Consider the following 18,834-nt stretch of genomic DNA (forward strand, 5'->3'; position numbering starts at 1 on the left):
AGATCCAGATTGCGCAGAGAAACGCGGTCATCAGGGGCGCACAGGTGGGTGCGCTCTCTCCAAGGTGCCAACAGATAGACCTGTCTGCGCAGCGCTCTCGAACCTGCACTTTGGACACGAGCAGACCCGAATCCTGCGCTCAGCTCACACCGAGCCCTCCGCTTTTGCCGTGGCCCGGACTCGTTCTGCGGTGTTTGATTATTGTAGGGAGGATGGATTTGTATGCACAGTAGTCTTGGGAGGAGAGGAGGGACATGGGCGGGGCTGAGGCGCCTCTCATTTCCCCTCCACGCTTAGCGGGGCAGCAGGGCTGGAGAGACCTCCGGGGAGCACAGTCGCCAGTCCAGCACGGAGACCCGCCTGGCCAAAAAACCGCGCCTCACACTTGCCAGGATTGCCAAATATTCCTGAAAAATATACCTGCTATTTATGGCATGTGGCTTGTAACTTTACTCCTGTTGTACTCTCTCCAAGAAGGTAAGAGAAACACAAATGCTGGCAAAATTTCTCCTCTTGCGCACTGACTCTTGGAGTCTTTCTGATTTTAAGTTGAATGAAAAGTGTCGATGACTGAAATGATTGAATGTGTCGCTGTGGATGGCTTGTGTGGCTCGTGCTTTGATGTATGATCGCGTGATGGAGCTTTGATTGAAAATCACTGAATTAAAATGTAGAAACGCGCAGGAGCTGAACAGGTAGAAAAAAAGGAGAAAGTAAGAGTAAAGTGATTTTTTTGGGGGGGACTGTTGTGTGTTTTTCTGTGTGGCGGCCTGTGCTGCCTCTGATGGTGCTGATAGCACGGATTGTTTTCGCATTACCAACTCCAGTTATGAATATGTAAAATGGCTGAATAGGGAGAATGAGGTGCAAATACACAGGGAGGGTGAGAGAGGAATGAAAACATGCACCGGAATGAAACTGCACTATTTATCCATCCATTTTAGAGCAAAATGCCTGACTCTTGTAAAGTTTTGCGCGGGATTGCTGTGATTTTTGATCAACCCCATGCTCTCATTGTGTAGCATTTGCTAATTGCAGCTGTTTTTCGTGGCACGAGCGCACCATCTCACAAAGATGCGCTTATTTATTTTTTTGTAAAGAATATCATTTTTAGGGTTTAAATTCGTTTTCTGTGTGATGACAGATTATTCCATTTTAAATGAGGTGTCAATTAAAAGAGGCTTTTCCCCACATCGGCCTTATTAGTGTAATGGCCCCTGTACAGCCACAGAAAGGCCATAATTAGAGCATTCACATTTCTCCTTCATTCATTCCCTCTCTCCAGTTTTCCCCTTACTTTAGTTGCATCTGTAGATTTAAAAGGCGCTCTATCTGTCTAAAAGGATTCAATTTTCTTTCTTGTTCTGTATATGCACTAAATCCCTGACCCTATTGCAAAGTTGATCTTGTGCTATTACAGTGCATTATAATAATCCTGAGCAAATCTGCGTCGAAAATAACAGAAGTTCAACACTGTCTCCACATGAGAGCATTTCCGTGGCCTTTGTGTAGCCTGCTGCCTGTTTGGAGCCATGTTTACATGTTGTTTTGTTCCTATTAGCAGCAGGCCCTGCCTGTGTTCATTCATTTATGGAAAAGTCTGGGATGTGGAAACACAAATATGGCTGATCTGCATGCAAGGGAGCTGATATAAAAAATAGGCCATTAGGTCTGTTTGCCATTTTAACTTCTGGCACTTGGATTAACCTATTTTCTTAAATAATATCAAATCTAAATGACTGTGCTGCATGCTTTTACTGTTTTATTCACTCACATATTTGATATTGATTTACAGCAATAATTCAGAGTGAGAGGTGTGCTTTCTCAGTCACATTAATATACGCAAATTTATTTCACCAAATGAGAAACTCCAGGGGCGTGGGTACGCATTATAGACTTGCCCGGTCATGTTCCTCACTAATAGCGCACCTGGACCCCGCGGATGTGAGCGCGCGTGCCAGCGCGTGCGCCACAGCTCATGTCCTTGTGTGTTTATATGGTGCGCGCGCAAAGCAGGGGAAATGATGGGGACCCCCTCCCTGATGGTTTGGTTTATAATTTTTTTTTTTCAAGATATTTCAACAGCAACTGAACTCAATCATTATCATTATTAATTCACTAAAATTTAACTAAACAAAAAACAAAAAACGAACAAAATATTGACAAAAATGTAAATGAAGCCAGGGTGTTGGCTAATTACCAGCTCTGACAAAAATGCTTTAAGGATAACAGCGAGCCAATTAGAGCACAATGCCTGTAATTTTCCAGTAATTTCACATATTAGACCAAATTATAAGAGAATTTTCTTTTATTTCAAAGTGGTGATTTTAAAGGAAAAACAAGTATTTTCTTTATCTTAAATTAAATTCACATGTATTTTATAAATTAGTGGAAGGTTAGCAGTAAATTAAATCATTTTCTGAACAGGCCTCTTAGGCCTTTACTAATCCTTACACTTAAATTCTAATAGAATCAAAAATGATCTCATTTTAAACTGGCATATCTTGAATTTTAATTTCTGTCGTATAAAGTATTAAGGTGATCTCTCACCCTGGCACACTCCTGTCCCCTCCACTGCACACCCACAAATAGAAATATGCAAACCTCCCCCTCCCTCCTCTCCTCTCCTCTCCCTGCCTGGTCCAATTCCCTGTGCTGCCTCTGCAAGGCTGCACAATTAAAACTGCAATCTGAGCTATAGGCCCCTCTCAGTGACAGAGCTGTGTGGTCCACAGGGCTGCCAATCATCACTCAGACAGGACACAGGCCTACTTTTACACCACATCACACCTGGCATTAATTCATCCTGCAGCAACAAAAAAGAAAGGCTGTAATGGAGAAATGATTGAGCTTAAAGAAGGATTTTTGCTGCTGTGTGGTAATGTAGAAAAATTACATCAAATGTAAGGAATGTGCTCCAACAAAATAAGGAAAAGTCTTATTTGCAGGCTGATTTTTCCCACACACCCTTTGCTTTAAACTCTAAAATCAGCATTTAATTTAAAAAAAGAGATAAATATAAGTCATGCTTCATAAATTTAACATGAGAAAAATATCTGCACTCAAATTTGGATCACTGTTGTTGCCAAATGGCGGGTAAAGTTGCTGAAATAAGACTGTCAGCAGGGAAAACGCAGCTCATTGCACTTCGCAGCTCGCCAATAGGATGTCACAGCTCTGTCACCAGCATCCCTGCAATCCCATTGGTCCTTAAATCTAATATACATCCAAATGGGATTACGAATAAGAACGACTCATTTAAAACCACAACATTAAAAAAGGAAAAAAAAAAAGAGATGCAAATGAACATCATGGACTAGAAGATTTTTTTTCTCAGTAAGAACTCTGTGTAACACCACCCTGATGCTAAATTAAACCAGACCTCCTCTTTAATTTGATTGGCCGCCAGAGCTGCACATTTTTAGACGGAAGGAGGGTGCGTTCAGCAAATGTCAAATCTCTGAAGCAAGTAGTTGTTTTTGTTGGATCTCTCTCTCTCTCCATCTCTCTCTCTCTCTCTCTCTCCCTCCCTCCATCGCTTCCTCTCGCACTAACTCCCCTCCCTCTCTCTCCCTCATCACTAGGCAGAATTAAAGGTTGGGGGAGGGGCTCTTTATGCAGACTGTGCTGGGACTTGTGATCCACAGATTTGATATTCACATTAAGAGAGAAACGGGCTGCTTTGATGTGCGGGGGGAGCAGGTCCCGGGGGACTGCTGAAGTAGCACACTTTTTTTTTTACTGACACAGCACAGGCCGGGGGGGGGGGGGTCGGTGTTGGGTGGGTGGGTGGGGAGCAGATTGTTGGGGACAGGGTGTACAGAAAGACAGTAGGTGGGGAGCACTGATACCCCTGGGCTGATTAGATGTAACCCCAACAACCCCCTCCTACTTCTCTACCCACACAGCACGTCCTTAAACCAGACCCTGGAGGATTATCCATAAGCTTACACCTTTTTTTACCCCACACACACACATTCAACCAATATTCAATTCACACCCCTTCTGTCAGCACGCCTCCTCCCACTTTCTCCTCTTCCTGCTGCTGCTTGATGTTTCCACACGCACTTTGAATCCTCAAAGACACAACTTTGTGTCCTGGAAACACCTGAAGGATGAGTGACGGAGGAGTGGTCAGAGGTTACATGTTGACTAGAGATACGTAGGACGAGGTGAAAGTTTCCTGACACTTCACCTGGCTGACTTTCAGGGCTTTGCTCATCGAGTTTGACCGCACTTTGACTTTCACCACATGTTTTTTCTCTGTCACTGTATCCATAAAGAGTCACGAACTTGATTGGCTTCTAAGACAGGATGCCAATTAAATCACTGATCTAAGAATGAATCCTTAAAAATGAGCTGGTTTAGGTTCAAAATTCTCATAAGTTTAAAGTCATCAAAGCCAGAGAGTCGATAGCAATAAGTGTTTTTCCACCATAATTTGACATACATAAAAAAAAAAGGCTAGTTAGAGGCGTATCACCTGAGGTGTTTCCAAATAGGCTGCAAGAAGGCGCTAGACCCACACAAGGGGGGGATAAAGGAGAGAGCTTTCTAGGGCCCAACAAAATGGGGGGACCCATGGAGATCAGCAAAATCATGTTCCATTGCAAAGTTAAGCTGCGATAACCATATTTTTTCACCTGAATTATAGTCACTCTTAACAAAGCAACCTTTTTTTTTAATTAAAATGCATTGTAAGTGCCAAAAATGGATGGAAAATCAAATGAAATGGGATTTTAAAACTAGTAGAAATTGGTTAAAAATGGCAAAACTGTGTTGCAAGTGGAAAAAATGGGTTTAAAGTGGCAACAAAGGGCATAACAAATAGTGAAATGCTGTTAAATTAAGCAAAAATGGGTATAAAATGTGGTGAAAAGGGATTAATGGTGGCAAAAATGGGTTAATGGAGGCAACAAAAGGAGAAAAGTGGCAAGAATGTGTTTTAAGTGGCAGAAGTTGGTGGCAATGTAATGCATGATATATTTGTAATGGAAAAACTGACTTTAACTTTGAGACTGAAGAGTGATGTGTTTGAGGACTGTTGGAGAAGTTGGATAGAGTTTATCAAACCACTTAGATCAGATTTTAGGCAAGAATCAGCAGTAGTTTTACTGTAATTCCCCTGGTTCCCCGCTGCACATGAGTGTTACTTTTATGTCTTTTTTACGTTTATTCTATGTTTTTGTTCTTTTTTCATCTGTTTGTTTTGATTTGAATTGATGTATTATGTTGAATACTTGAACTCCAAATAAAAAGAAAAAAAAGTTGGTGGCAGAAAAGGATAAGAAGGGGTTGAAAATGGGGGCAGAAATGGATTTAAAGTGGCAACAAAGGGTATAAAAAATAGAAAAATCCAGTTTAAATTGGCAGTGTGGTGAGATGGGATTTTAAAAAATAGCAAAAAATAGTTAAAAGTGGCAAAAATGGGTAAATAAAGGACAGAAATAGGCAGGAGGTGGTAAAAACCTGTTAAATGTGGCAGAAAATGGCAGAAAATTTGTTACAATGAGGGGTTAAATGAGTTTAAAGTGGGAAAAGGGAGTCACTAACAGAGAAATGTGCTTAAAATGGACAAAGATAGGCAAAAATGGGTGTAAAGAGTGGTGATAGATAGATAGATAGATAGATAGATAGATAGATAGATAGATAGATAGATAGATACTTTAATGATCCCAAAGGAATTAGGACCATATGCATGATATGGAATTTATGCTAATATCTGATATTCAGTGCATTCAGAAAGTCCTCCTTCACTTGTCTCAGTTTTATATAGCACCCAGATGCTGCAGCTGAAAAAAAAAATCATTCTTATTCTCAATCATCTACACTCAGTATCCCATAATGACAAAGTAAAAACAGAATAAAAAAATAAAATCCAAATGATTTCAAAATAAAAAACAGAAATATCACGTAAGTATTCAGACCCTTTGGAAAGCACTGTTAATTTAGCTCACGTTCCTCCTGTTTTCCGAATCTTTGCTAAGATGTTTCTATACCTTGATTGGAGTCCACCTGTTTTGAACAGGCATGTTTTGGAAAGGTACACACCTCTCTAAGAAGGCCTCACAGCTGATGATGCATTTCAGAGTAAAAACTGAGTCGTGAGGTCAAAGCAACTTCAGAGCTCAGAGACAGGATTGTTGTAAGACACAGATCTGGGGAAGGCCACAAAAAATTCTGCTGCTCTGAAGGTCTCCAAGAGTCCCCATAATTCTCAAATGGAAGAAGTTTGGCACAACCAGGACTTTTTAAAGAGCTGGTCACCCAGCCAAACTGAGCAATCAGGATAGAAGGGTCTTAGTGGTCTGACTGAGCTCCAGAGATCCTTTGTGGAGATGGGACAAAGTTTCAGAAGGACAACCATCACAGCAGCCCCTCACTGATCTGGGCTTGTGGCTAGATGAAAGCTTCTCCTCAGTGCTAAACACATGGAAACCCCTTTGGTTTTCATGTTGAGGGTTTTTTTTTTGTAATCTCCTGTCTCTAAGCTCTGCAGGCAGTTCCTTTGACCCCATGGCTTGTTTTTTTTCTCTGATATGCATAGCCAGCTGTGAGGCCTTCTCTAGAGAGGTGTGTGCCTTTCTTAATCATGCCCAATCAATTTAATTTACCACAGGTGGGCTCCAATCAAGGTGTAGAAACATCTCAGCAAAGCTTCGTAGAAATGTCAGGCACCTGAGCTAAATTTTTATTGCATTCCTATATTCAATCTCATCTTTTCATTTTTTTGTAGGCATACATACATTTTAAACTACTTGTTTTTTCTGTATTAATGAGTAAGATTTGGATATTTTCTCAAGGTTTTGACTCATTCATATTGGTGTGTCATGATAACAATACTGGTTTTCTCATGATAAGTTCATTTCCATTGTTTTCCTTGAAAATCAACTTATCTAACAGCGATGTTAACTCAAGATAGCAACCTGAAAAAGTTAAAATACAACAGAGATTACTCCTTATCAGAGGACAATCAAGTAAACGGTTCTGAAGCATTTTAAATTGGAGCTTCTGCACTATAAAGATGTAAAATAATGGCATTGAAGCACAGGTTCAGCTCAGTCACTTATAGGAGCAGAGTCTTTGCTGCACAGGCCCCTGGTTTGGCTCAGACTCTCAGTGCTTTAGTGCACGCCATCCCCTCTCTTTCTGTCTCTGTGCCCTAAACTTTCCCTCTCTTTCTCTCTCGCCTAAAAAAAGCTAAAGAAAAAGTCTCCTTAGGAAAGCAAAACGCTTTAAAATAATTCTAGCAGAAGAGGAAGAAGTGCAAAGATGGAGTCAGCAAAGAAGAGCGTGTGCAGGTATTATGTCTCTGCTGTGGCACAGTGAGCTCAGGGTGTGAGAATATGAGTGTGTGTGTGTGGGGGGGGGTTGTTTACCTCCTCATCACAATACACTCCTGGGTGTCTTGTGTGTGTGTACGTGCACTCCCATCCTGGGGAGGAGGAGGCGTAGATCAGCTGCATTATGCATGATGAAACCTTGCATAGGTTATGACTTGTGCCTCTCTCACATACATATTCATGCGTGGCTCTCTGGCAGGATGTATAAAACAGTGGCTGCGGCTCTGACAGACGAAGCTTTAGCTCCGGCACCTCTCAGTGAGGTGAGGCTGCTCCTCTCTCTCTGCTGTGTCTGAGTGAGGATGATGAAGCCTCCTGGGTGCAGGTAGAGAGCTGCAGCATCAACACAGGAAGCTCTCACTCACATACAGCTGTGGTCAGTGAGACGCTGAGGGGACGGAGGTCCACCAGTGCTGCAGAGGGGGGGTACAGTTCAAAAAATTTAAGTCTGTTAATCTGATGTTTGGGTAGATAATAGTTCATCCATCAACATTGCACAAATTTAACAAAAGTTCATGTTAACATTTAATTTTCTCTAATGGCTATTTACAAAACCATTGTGTTTAAGTATTGTGCCATTCTTTGATAGAAAGTTGTGAATTTGAAGTTCATAATAATGAAACAAAAATTGTCCTGCTGCATTAGAAAGGGTCCTTATGATCCAAATACAGCAAAAAAGAAAAATCCTCATATGATATCCTGAAAGTGTCATGTATAACTTCAACTTTTGGATCCCCTCTAGCAGAGCTCTTGAAGTATGTAACTCCATGTAGGTGAAGCAGCATTTCATCATAAAAGCACCCTGGGCGTTTTGGCTGATCATTTAACGAGATCTCTAGATGTATTGTAGCCCCTATGCTCTTACAGAGAAAAGGGCATTAACTAAAAAAGTTTTCCTTCGCATATCTGGGGGCTGGCCATGGTGGCAGCACGTTTAGCAAGTCAACCGAGACATCCCTCTCCTCAGCAGCATTTTCCAGCTCTTCCTGGGGGATTCTGAGGTATATCCAGGCCAAATGAGAGATATATAATCCCTCCAGTGAGTCCTACCCTGGGGTCTCCTCCCAGATGGTTGCACCCAGAAGACCTTCACAGGGAGGCATTCAGGAGTTATCCTGATCAGATGCCTGAACCACCTCAACTGGCTCCTTTCAACGTGAAGGAGCAAGCAGCTGTACTCAAACATCCGTCCAGATGTCTGAGCTCTTCACCCTATCTCCAAGGCTGAGCCCAGCCACCCTTCTGTGGAATCTCATTGTACTCACTTGAACTCGTGATCTTCTTCTGTTCATTACCCAGAGTTCATGACCATAGGTGATGGTTGGAATGAAAATCGACCAGTGAATTGAGAGCTTTTCCTTCATGAGCAGCTCCCTCTTCACCACAACGGTTCAGTAGAATCTCTGCAGTAAAGCCGATGCTGCACCAATACGCCTGTCAATCTCACAATCTATTCTACCCTCTCTCATGAACAAGACCCTGAAATATTTGAACTCACTTGAGGCAAGGACTCACTCCCCACCTGGAGGGAGCCACCGCTGTCCAGCAGAGAACCATGGCCTCTGACTTGGAGGTGCTGACCCTCATTGTGACTCAGTGACAGACCTTTCAAATGCCCGCTGAAGGTTCCTGGCAGAAGAAGCCAACAGAACCACATCATCTGCAAAAGCAGAGATGATATTCTGAGGTCTCCAAACTGGAAACCCTCCTGCGCCTCAAGATCCTGTCCATGAAAATTTACAAACAGATTCAGAGATAAGGGGCAGCCCTGGCAGAGGTCATTGTGCAGTGGGAACGTGTCCGACTTTGTGCTTAGGATGCAAACGCAACTCTCACTTTGAAGAGTGACCTGATGACACCGGGACCCCGTGTTCCCGCACGTCCCCCCCAACATAACCCTCATAACACAATTGTAAGCCTTCTCCAAGTCCACAAAACACTTTTAGACTGGATGAGCAAACTCCCATGGTCCTTCAAAGAGCCCTGTAAGAGTAAAGAGGACCACATGTTGTAAAATGATACAATCTCTGTTATTTCAGTGATCAATAGTGTCAAAACCTTCAGAACTAAAATGTTGCCAATGTATTTTCCACTTTAGGACATGTCACAACAGAGCCAGTTACCCTGTACCGTGTTGAAGCATGATTGTCCCCCCACTCCAGTCTAGGCCCAACGGAAGTGTCACATGACTCATGTAGCTTATAAGATGTACTGTCTCACAGAGTCAGCCCTCTCCGCCATTGTTTTAAAAGACTGCTGAAAGGAATGCTCATATTTATGCCATGTCAATGTCGCACACCCAAGCTTGTGTGTGTCTTAAAGTCCGCCTCTTTTATCCATGTCAGAACCAAAGAAGTGTGCCATGCTTGAGTGTTGTACGGAGCATTTACACTGGTCAAACAAACTGGATTTGAGGGTCAAACATGCTGGTTCCCAGTTTGGATTTCCCAATGTGAGTGTGCTTTTTTTTTTTTTTTTACCAATGCAAGTTAGTCTAGAGGCACAGTGGTTTAATGACATCATCAATCTTAAATACATGTCATTTTAAAGGTGTTTCACTCTCCAGACTTGAAACAATACATAATTTAGACCTTTCCTCCGTTATACCCATTATGAAAAGTTCATATTAAATCTGGACAGCTTGACACAAGGCTCCTATTTGCTGAGCAAAAAGCTGGTCAATAAAGTTTAGATGATGATAAATTAAGATAGAATGATCTTTGTGGAACATTGTCTAAGTTGTTAAACCAGCCTGTCTGTTCTAAGTACTGGAGGTAATGTGCCAAAGTCGAATCACCATGTCATGTATAAGGTGGTTAGAGGCTGGTATTTTACAAGATAGAGTCAATATGATGGAAGATCCACAGTTGTGTCAAACAAACTTCAAAGTGTTCATGGACATTGAGTTTTATTTTTAATTAGTCACATGATGAGCTTTGATTGGTTAAAGCAACAATATAACACCTTCTAATAGTAGTTTCAAAGTCAATTTAGTGGCACAATAACTCTTAACAAGGAGAAAGTCGCCTTTTCCATTTCCACAGTACACAGAAGCTCTAAGCACTACATAACTTTGACAGCAGCCTTTGGTTCCCTCATAAGAAATATGTATAGCTTTGTAACACTAGTTCACACACCAGCCTTTAGCTAGAAAGAAGCCAGTTAGCCAGTCTCCCTTCTGTTTGTTGCAGTAGCTGGTGCCAAAAGATGAAAGAGGATGGTAACAGACAAAGAAGAGAAAAAGAAAGAGTAACCTAGCAAGAAGTTGGGATAGAGTAAATCACCATTGCAGCTCTCAAACCAGGCATATGTTTACTGTATGTGGGCTGTGTTGGCCCCCGATAAATCTCCTTAGAAGTTGCTTGATTCGTTAAAAAGCCTAACTGAGCCAGGATATTTTCAGAATAGAAGCATTCTGTTCAAGCAAGGTCAGTTTCTCCACAGAAATCTCAAACTAGGTTTTTATTTTGTAAAGCGCAAACTGGAAGTGTAACCGTGCTGTTTATCTTGGCTGTGACACATTTTCTCAATGATGGCATGATAAAACAAAGTAAATATGGTTCTCCTTCTTTTTCTTATGTAGTTTGGATGATAGACACTGAGGTTTGCGCTTAAAATAGGTAAACTTTGTATTCTCTAGATTCTCAGCGTGAGACGCATACATCAGGCTGTTGAGATGTGGCGTTCATGCGAGCAGTCTGGCAGCTCTGACTTGTGAATATGCATATCAAAATGTAAATAAAGCTGTGACGCAGCCATTATGCAGACAATATGCACCCAGTTGTGCTAGTCTACAACTCAGACACTGAGCAGGCTATAATGCTATTAGATGGGTGAGTAATGGGCATTAAAATGCAAACAATGGGCTGACGATGCTAGAAGAGTCATGTTTGCACAAAATCCAGTAACATTTTGTCCCCTGCCAGTCAACACATCTTCCCTGGTTTCATTCTCTGTTTGTCAACAAATGCACATTGTCTATGAGGGGGTGGTGTGACAGCACCTAATGTGTTTTGTTGCTTTAAATCATTGGTTTATAAAATGTGAAATAACAGTCTTGCAATGTTGTATTTTTGGTTTTGATGTTTAGTTCATGATGGATCAAAACTTCAAGATGCTAGGTTTAATAAAAATGACAGAAATGCAGGAAGTCTCGAAAATGTTTTTGACATTTGTGCTTAAAAATGTGTTTAATTATTCATTAATTATCAAACTAATTTAGGAATAATACAACTGATCCTACAGCTCTGCTTTGACATTAGCATTCAGCAGTCTAGAAACAGCAGTGTTCACAGTGCAGCTTTTGTTAGCGACTCTGTTGGTTTGTGTTGTATTTTTCTTGTCACACCAGGTGCCTGCACACAGGTATGCACAGGTGTTGTGTAGTGTTAGCACTGTTGGTTTTAAATGGAGTGGAAACTCCGCCTGCCCAGCACAAAGCACACCGAGCCAACTGAGTGTTGGAGCGTAACCTGTGTGAATCACTGTGCCAGACATGAGCAAAGAGCAGATTTTAGTCCAATAACTGATCAGCTTTGGAAATTCACACATGATTTGTGCCAAATTTCAGGGTTAACAGCGTTAGATGAACAGTTTTCTAATGCAGCTAATTAAACACGTATCTTACTGCAGCTTCCTGTGACAGATGTCAGGGCTTCTAAATTTAGATTCTTCAGTGGGTCATTGTTGTCGGGTTAAATTGTCGTGTTGTTTTTTTAAAATTCGGTCACAGCTTTCAAGTGCCAGCGCCACCATGGCAACCCACTCTGTCTCCTCACAGTGTTACTGAGCGCTGAGAGCTGCTTGGAAGGGGTGTGTGTGTGTGTTGGCTCGCCTGGTTTTGACAGGCACTGAGTGGTGGGAGTTTGCTCTGATCCCCTTTCTATTCCACTTCCCACTCCATCAGTAGCCCCCCCCCCCCCCCCCGTCCTAGAGCCCAGGCCCCCCAGGCCATATAATCTACTGTATGAGAGGTTCTCGTGCAGCCCAGCCCCCGCTGGCCCCATGCTCTCAGGGTGACCCCCTCACTCCTCCACTTTAGTCCTGTCCCCCCATTGGGAGATTATAGATATTGCAATCTTTAATATGGGCTTTATGCTCAGGGGCCATTATCAGTAATCTGCAAAGGGGAGGGAGTCTGACCTGGTTTTTGAAGCCCACCACCGGACTGCCAGACACATTCTCATATACCATCTGTAACACCGTACCCAGATTTATCAATTTCTAGTCTGGGGATCTTTGAAAAGAAGCAGGAATTATGAACAAACCCTTCTGGATGAACACGTATCAGCGTCTTTCTTCAATCTGCGGCTGCAGCTTAGAGCAGCAGAGACGCCGTTTATGTGTCTGATGATTGATTCCGGATTTGTTTGTTAATATTTCTGCGTCTGCATCATGCATGGCTTTAAGCCATGCCTCATTAAAAACACAACCCAAACAAAGTCTAAATGCAGATGATCAGCACATTTATTTTCACTCCTGAAAGTTACTCTGATATCAAATCTGATAAAACTCCAGATACCTTTAAAAAAACTCCACATCCACCGTCTGCACAGCTCAGCTGCTTCTGACTGTCAGAACTGTCTGGGACATCTGATACAGTATTTCTCCTTTCACTTTTCTCTCTGTGAAACTTCAATTCAAAAGTCTTCAAATCTGATGTGACTGCCGCCATTATAAAGTAGACAATAATAACACATTATGTAATGATCAATCAAAGAACTGAAACTAATTTTAGGACACACTGTAGATGTTTGTACATCTGTGTCACAGCACAGAATAATATTGAGAAGAGGCAGGAAATAAAGCTGTAATTAGTTGACTTTTCTACCAGCAGTGCCTCTCCTTTAAAGGAGAACAACAAAACCTTTTGTTATGATGGAGTCAGGAAACACATGATCTTTGTTTACAGTGATCATGTGTTTCATCCGATCGGTGCTTTGTTTAAATCTAAAATATTCTCAGGTGTGTATTGCTTTCCTGTGCTGGATGCAGGGTTCCTACACACTTTTCCAATTCAAATTTAAGACTTTTTAAGACCTTCTTTAAGTCCTGAGCTGAGAAGAAGGCATTCTATTTTTTGTGTGGCAAACCGTAAAAAAAGAGGTTTGTGAGATTTCCTGGTACACCAGACAGAGCTGAGTCATATACGGTGTAGTGATACTTATAACACATGCAACAAGCATTTTCTAAAAAAAAAATTAAAATCAAATAAATGGTAGAAAACACAGACTGGATAAAGGCACTTCTAAGTCAAAGTGGGCTCTAAAATTTAGGAACAATCACTCATTTAAAAAAAAAGTGATTTTATAGGACTTTTAATGACCGTATATTCAAAAAGTCCAATTCATGTTTTCAAAGACTTTTTAGGGATCTGCAGGAACTCTGTGGATATGATAATGAGCTCAATATCTCATTTTTTTCTTTGACACAAAACATTTTAAAGTTTTTTATTATATCACAAACATTTTGTAGACCAAAATGTATAGGAATAATAATGAGCTGTCTCTAAATATCTTATTATTTAAATAATACTCTTAAATATGTCTAAAATAAAACTCTGGCCAAACAGGTCTTTTCCAGCAGGATTTTTATTGTTTACACTTCTTCCTCAAGCTACAAACAGTTATGAAAATTCAGTTACAATATGCATATTTATTTATTTATTTATTGAAAATGGAGTAAACGGTAAAGATTTGTAAGGATAAACTGCACAGAGCAAAATTTCTAATACACCTTGCAACACAAGATCTGAGGTCTTTCAGATGGAGGATTTTTTCATTATTATGAAATCATGGTGAATAATATACTGATTATTATCAAAAGCTGTAAAATCAATAATTTGATTTTGAACCAAATTGTGATCTTTATAAATGCAGAAAGACATGTAGAAGAAATGGTCACACACTTGCTCAACGCTAGACTATTAAAAAAATAGTTTTTGTGGTTTGTAAATTATATCCAGTCAGATTTTTTGAATCATACTAAAAAATAAGTAAGAAAGATAACTTTATTATAGTGGGTACTAGGGCTGGGAAGCTAAATGAAATTTAGATTAAATGGTTATATATCCTACTGCAATTTTCTAATTGAAGAAGATGCAATATTTTTTTTGACATGAAATGTGTTTCAAATACTAGTTTCATGTATTTTTTGTAGTTGAGATGCAATGCTCTAAACATCATGCACACAGTGAAGTGTCAGTTTTTCTAAAACAGCTTGCAAAATTCCTACCTTTGATTGTTTTTATATATGTTATTAAAACTGAGAGAGACATAAAATCATTGTTACCTTTAGTACAACAATTAATACCGAATTTGCAGTGAGTCAAACTTAATACAATAAGATTTTTTTTTAATGTCAGCCTTAGTTTAATCTGCCAAATATTGTGTTTGTTTCTTGATTGTTAAGAAACGCATTAGATGAGAAACTGAGAAAATAATTGCATAGCAATTCAAAATTGCAATATTTGGAAAAAAAAATCACAATTAGATCCAGTTGTTCAGCCCTAGGAGGTACATTTTCTCTGTTTCCATGTTTTCTTTAACAATAATGGCTGCAAGATAAATACATTTAACGAACTCTACCCAAAAACAATGGGTATGTACTTCCAGGTGTGCATGCATCAGGACTTGCTCAATGCCTAAGGCCCTTCTTGGGCAGAGTTTTCCCAGCATGCTCTGGGGCATTGTGCTTTTGGACTTTAACTCAGAGGAAAGTTATTGTTTTGTATTGTAAAGCTGTTCTGATTTTGCCTTTTACACAGTAATCACTGTTAATATTGTATAGTTGTATAGTATTGGTGTTGTGTCTTTTGCACCATGAGGGATGTTACACACTCAGTTAGTTACTTTCTGCCTTTGGAAGTGTCTGTGATCTTCTCATGATAAGTGTGCTGTATTCAAATGAGGGGCCTCTCCTCAGTCAGAGTTCACTTGTCTGTCTTGTTCCTCATTTGAGTGAAAAAAAGAGTACAAAATGTTCTTGTATAGAGCCAATTAATACAAAGTGCACAAGATAAAATAGCCCTTATGTTACAATAAAGAGTACAGATTAATCATTTTCATAAAATAATAAGAATAATCTAATGAGAAATTTAGAGTTTAAATGTACCCAATTTATTTGAGTACACTGCAGCTGTTTATGTACTTAAAATACTGGATAAAAATTACACAATCAAACCTAGTGCAAATTGTTACCTCAGTTGAGGTAAGTAGATTTTACAGGTTGTTTTTCATGGTTTACAAAGAAATTGTCCTGAATTCAACCAGAAGTCTTTTTCAGGCGTAAATTATCACCTAAATTAATGTTTTTTGTTGAACAGAGCAGAAGTGCATGTCTTCTTTTTCTTGCTGCTGTTTTTGAAGCGCCTACATGATGTGCAGCTAAACAACTTTTTCAATCTGAATAAATAAAGTCAAACATGTCGACGTCACCCCTGAATGTCATCTACTTACTTGACTGTCCATAAGCTGTGTTTTAACAGGCAAAAAGTACAAGAAAAATTATCGCACTATTTTGTAAATAGTAAAAACATTACCTAAAGGGCTCAGTTTACCTGATTTAGATCAAAAGATTGAATTTTTTAGCCTGTCTGACTTTTTGACTTTGTTTGCTGAACTACATATTGACAGTGACAATATGCAGTGTTGGCAATGTGTGCTGGATGATATAATTTCCAGTCAGCGGTGTTTAATGTTCACATCTGTCCATCATCAGTGTCCCCCACCCCCCATGATTCATCTTTCTTTTCTAATCTTTATATAATGACCCCAAATTTGAAAGACGCCCCCTCCTCCTCCTCTCTCTCCTTTCTCTTCTGTATGTGTTTAATCTGAGTGCCAATGAAGAACATCTCTGTGTATGTAAGTGTGCGTTTATAAGTGTGTGTGTGCCTGTGTGTGTGTGTCTGTTAAATATGTAAGGAGATTAAATCGACTTAAATCTCTGCGTCTGGCATAGAAATTCCAATCACATAACCTATCTGTGCGCACACACACTGTACTGAGGTAACAGGCTCCTCCCCCCTCCCCTCCACCTCCCCTCCACCTAAACCATCACAGGCTTTAGCCCAAATCCCTGGCTTTCTGGATCACATGACTGATGTTTGCAGCTGGACATTTGACATACATTTGTTATGATTATTTTGCGACATATCTGAAGGACATTCCCGCTTTGTCCATTTTGTGCCCATTAAAAAGATGCCCATTGCTTCAAATCAGCGATGGTGGAATCATGTTAGCTTATCTCTTTGTGTGTTTACAAGGTGCTCATCTCTGCCCTCTCACCTCCTAAATGATTGTCTCTTTTTGCTCCTACAGTACACAGTGAGGATGTGGGCTCTACCAGGCTGTACTTTGTGAACGCCTCCCTGCAGAGGGTAACCTACTCCAGCTCGGTGGGGGTGTCCCTGCCCTGTCCAGCAGGGGGCACCCCCAGTGCCATACTACGCTGGTACCTGGCCACCGGCGACGACATCTACGACGTGCCCCACATCCGCCATGTGCACGCCAATGGCACTCTGCAGCTGTACCCCTTCTCGCCCTCTGCCTACAACAGCTACATCCACGACAATGACTACTTCTGCACCGCCGAGAACCAGGCCGGCAAGATCCGCAGCCCCAACATCCGCATCAAAGCTGGTGAGTGTGGACCGGCCTAAAGCAAAAATGAAAAAAAGATAGAAGAGGAAGTTGTGGAGTTAAAGGTCATATCCAAAAATGATGAGAGGGAATTCAGAAAAAAGAGTCATGAAAGCATAAAGTAGAGCAGATGTGATTGGCAGCTGCAAAAAAGCCCCACCCACGCACACAATCACCTGCCCCAAAATAGCCCGTCTCGACCTGAACACAGATTGACCTAGAACACGGTCTGCAGAGGGAACATCTGCATCACATACTACAGCCGCCCTCGGCCCGCATTCACACCTAACTGACTGCGCTGCTGCTGAACCGCTGCACTTTATACCCACATAACCCCGTCAGCTACGGCCAGCTGTACCATCTGCTAGGAAGAAAACCAAAGCACCAACCACAAGACTGAGAGTTAGGATGAATATAAGCAACATCAGACCAGGAGGGAGAAAAGTATCTCAATAGAGGCTTATTCACATGAAAACTTTTTAAAAGGGCAGTGTGATAAAGACCATTAGAAGCTTGTCAACGATGGTGATTGTGAACTTTGAAAGTTTTACTTTGGCCACTTTGGAAGGTGGGAAAACAAATTCAAGACCAGAGAAATGAGGATTTTTGGTTTGATCATGCTTACCTTGAAGCTGCAAGTTTTTGTAAAATATGAGATGACTAATGATCATATTGATGCCTTTATATCAGTGGTTCAGAACCATTTTCCCATCACGGACAAGCTAAGCTGCCCAGGACCCACCTGGAAAATCAAACATCAAGTTTTCAATGAAAAATTCCTAACATACACTTGTTCTTGACAAAAGATCTACCTATAAAATATCCATTATTACAAAGGTGCATTAGAGCCACTCTGAAAAAGAAAAAACTCAAAATGTTTTACATGTAAAGTCCCAGATTTACATGAACTAAAACAGAATTTTTGAAATTATAATACTGAAAAAAGCCAATTGCACAGAAGAAAAATCATCCCAGATGAAGCCATTTTCCTCAGACAAGTACTTCAGTTGAGAGCCTAATGAAATCATACTTTTTACCAAGGCCGATCAGGAACTACTTGTGATTTTAGCCCAGAATCATCATTATCTTCTTCATGTGGGCATAAAAGGGACACTTCTGTGGACTGCATCCTTCAAACCACTCTTCTCTCAGTTTGGATTCTAATAAATTTTTGACTTTACAATGTCAAGTTCATAATGTCAAAATGTATGTCCTTTTAATCCCAAAAGTTTGATTTTTTTTCTCGAAAATTACTTTTTCCCCCTCAAAATTAATATGGAAACATCTGAGCAGACAGTGTCCCTGAAAACCCCAGAGAAAGGGCCCTCCTCAGCTGTGATTTATTGATGATGTCAATGCATGTGTTGAATCAGCATCATTGGTGCTAGAATCAAAGCTAACAGTTTCCTAATTTTAGAGCTGAAAGTGTTTCAAGCTATTATTGGGTTCTGTTGTTGGGATTATGTTTCTGTGTGACTGTTTAACCTGTGTCACCACTTTTTTCAGCCATTTTGCCACTTCTTTGTTGCACTTTTAACCAATTTTTGAAACTTTTTGGATCTGTTTTGCCAGTTTAACCATTGTTTCTGCTTTTTGCTCTATTTTGACACTTCAACATATTTTTTGCAGCTTTTGCCCTGTTTTTTTTTTTTTCTGCCACATTCAACCAATTTGCCACTTTTCACCCAATTCTGTCTCTTTTTACAATAATTCAGTTCTTTTCCATTGAGTTGTTTCAGTTCACAAGTTGTTTCAGTTTCTTTTACTTTATTTCCTGCCATCCTGACCTTTGTGTACATTATGGCCTTGCTATGATGTCTGACATTACTCTCCTGATTGTTTAGTTCAGT

At 40.5% G+C, this 18,834-nt stretch overlaps 1 protein-coding gene across 1 annotated transcript in view; it reads left to right on the forward strand.

Annotated features, from left to right (window-relative positions):
* Positions 1-254: 254 nt before the first annotated feature.
* LOC121518782 (Down syndrome cell adhesion molecule-like protein 1 homolog) overlaps positions 255-18,834 on the forward strand; it is an 89,661-nt gene continuing 71,081 nt past the window's right edge. The window contains exons 1-2 of the mRNA XM_041801381.1: positions 255-477; positions 16,664-16,984. Of these exons, the coding sequence (XP_041657315.1) occupies positions 255-477; positions 16,664-16,984 (544 nt within the window). The remainder of the gene's footprint in view (positions 478-16,663; positions 16,985-18,834) is intronic.

The sequence above is a fragment of the Cheilinus undulatus genome, linkage group 12 (genome assembly GCF_018320785.1).
Source record: "Cheilinus undulatus linkage group 12, ASM1832078v1, whole genome shotgun sequence".
In the NCBI taxonomy this organism is placed as follows: domain Eukaryota; kingdom Metazoa; phylum Chordata; class Actinopteri; order Labriformes; family Labridae; genus Cheilinus; species Cheilinus undulatus.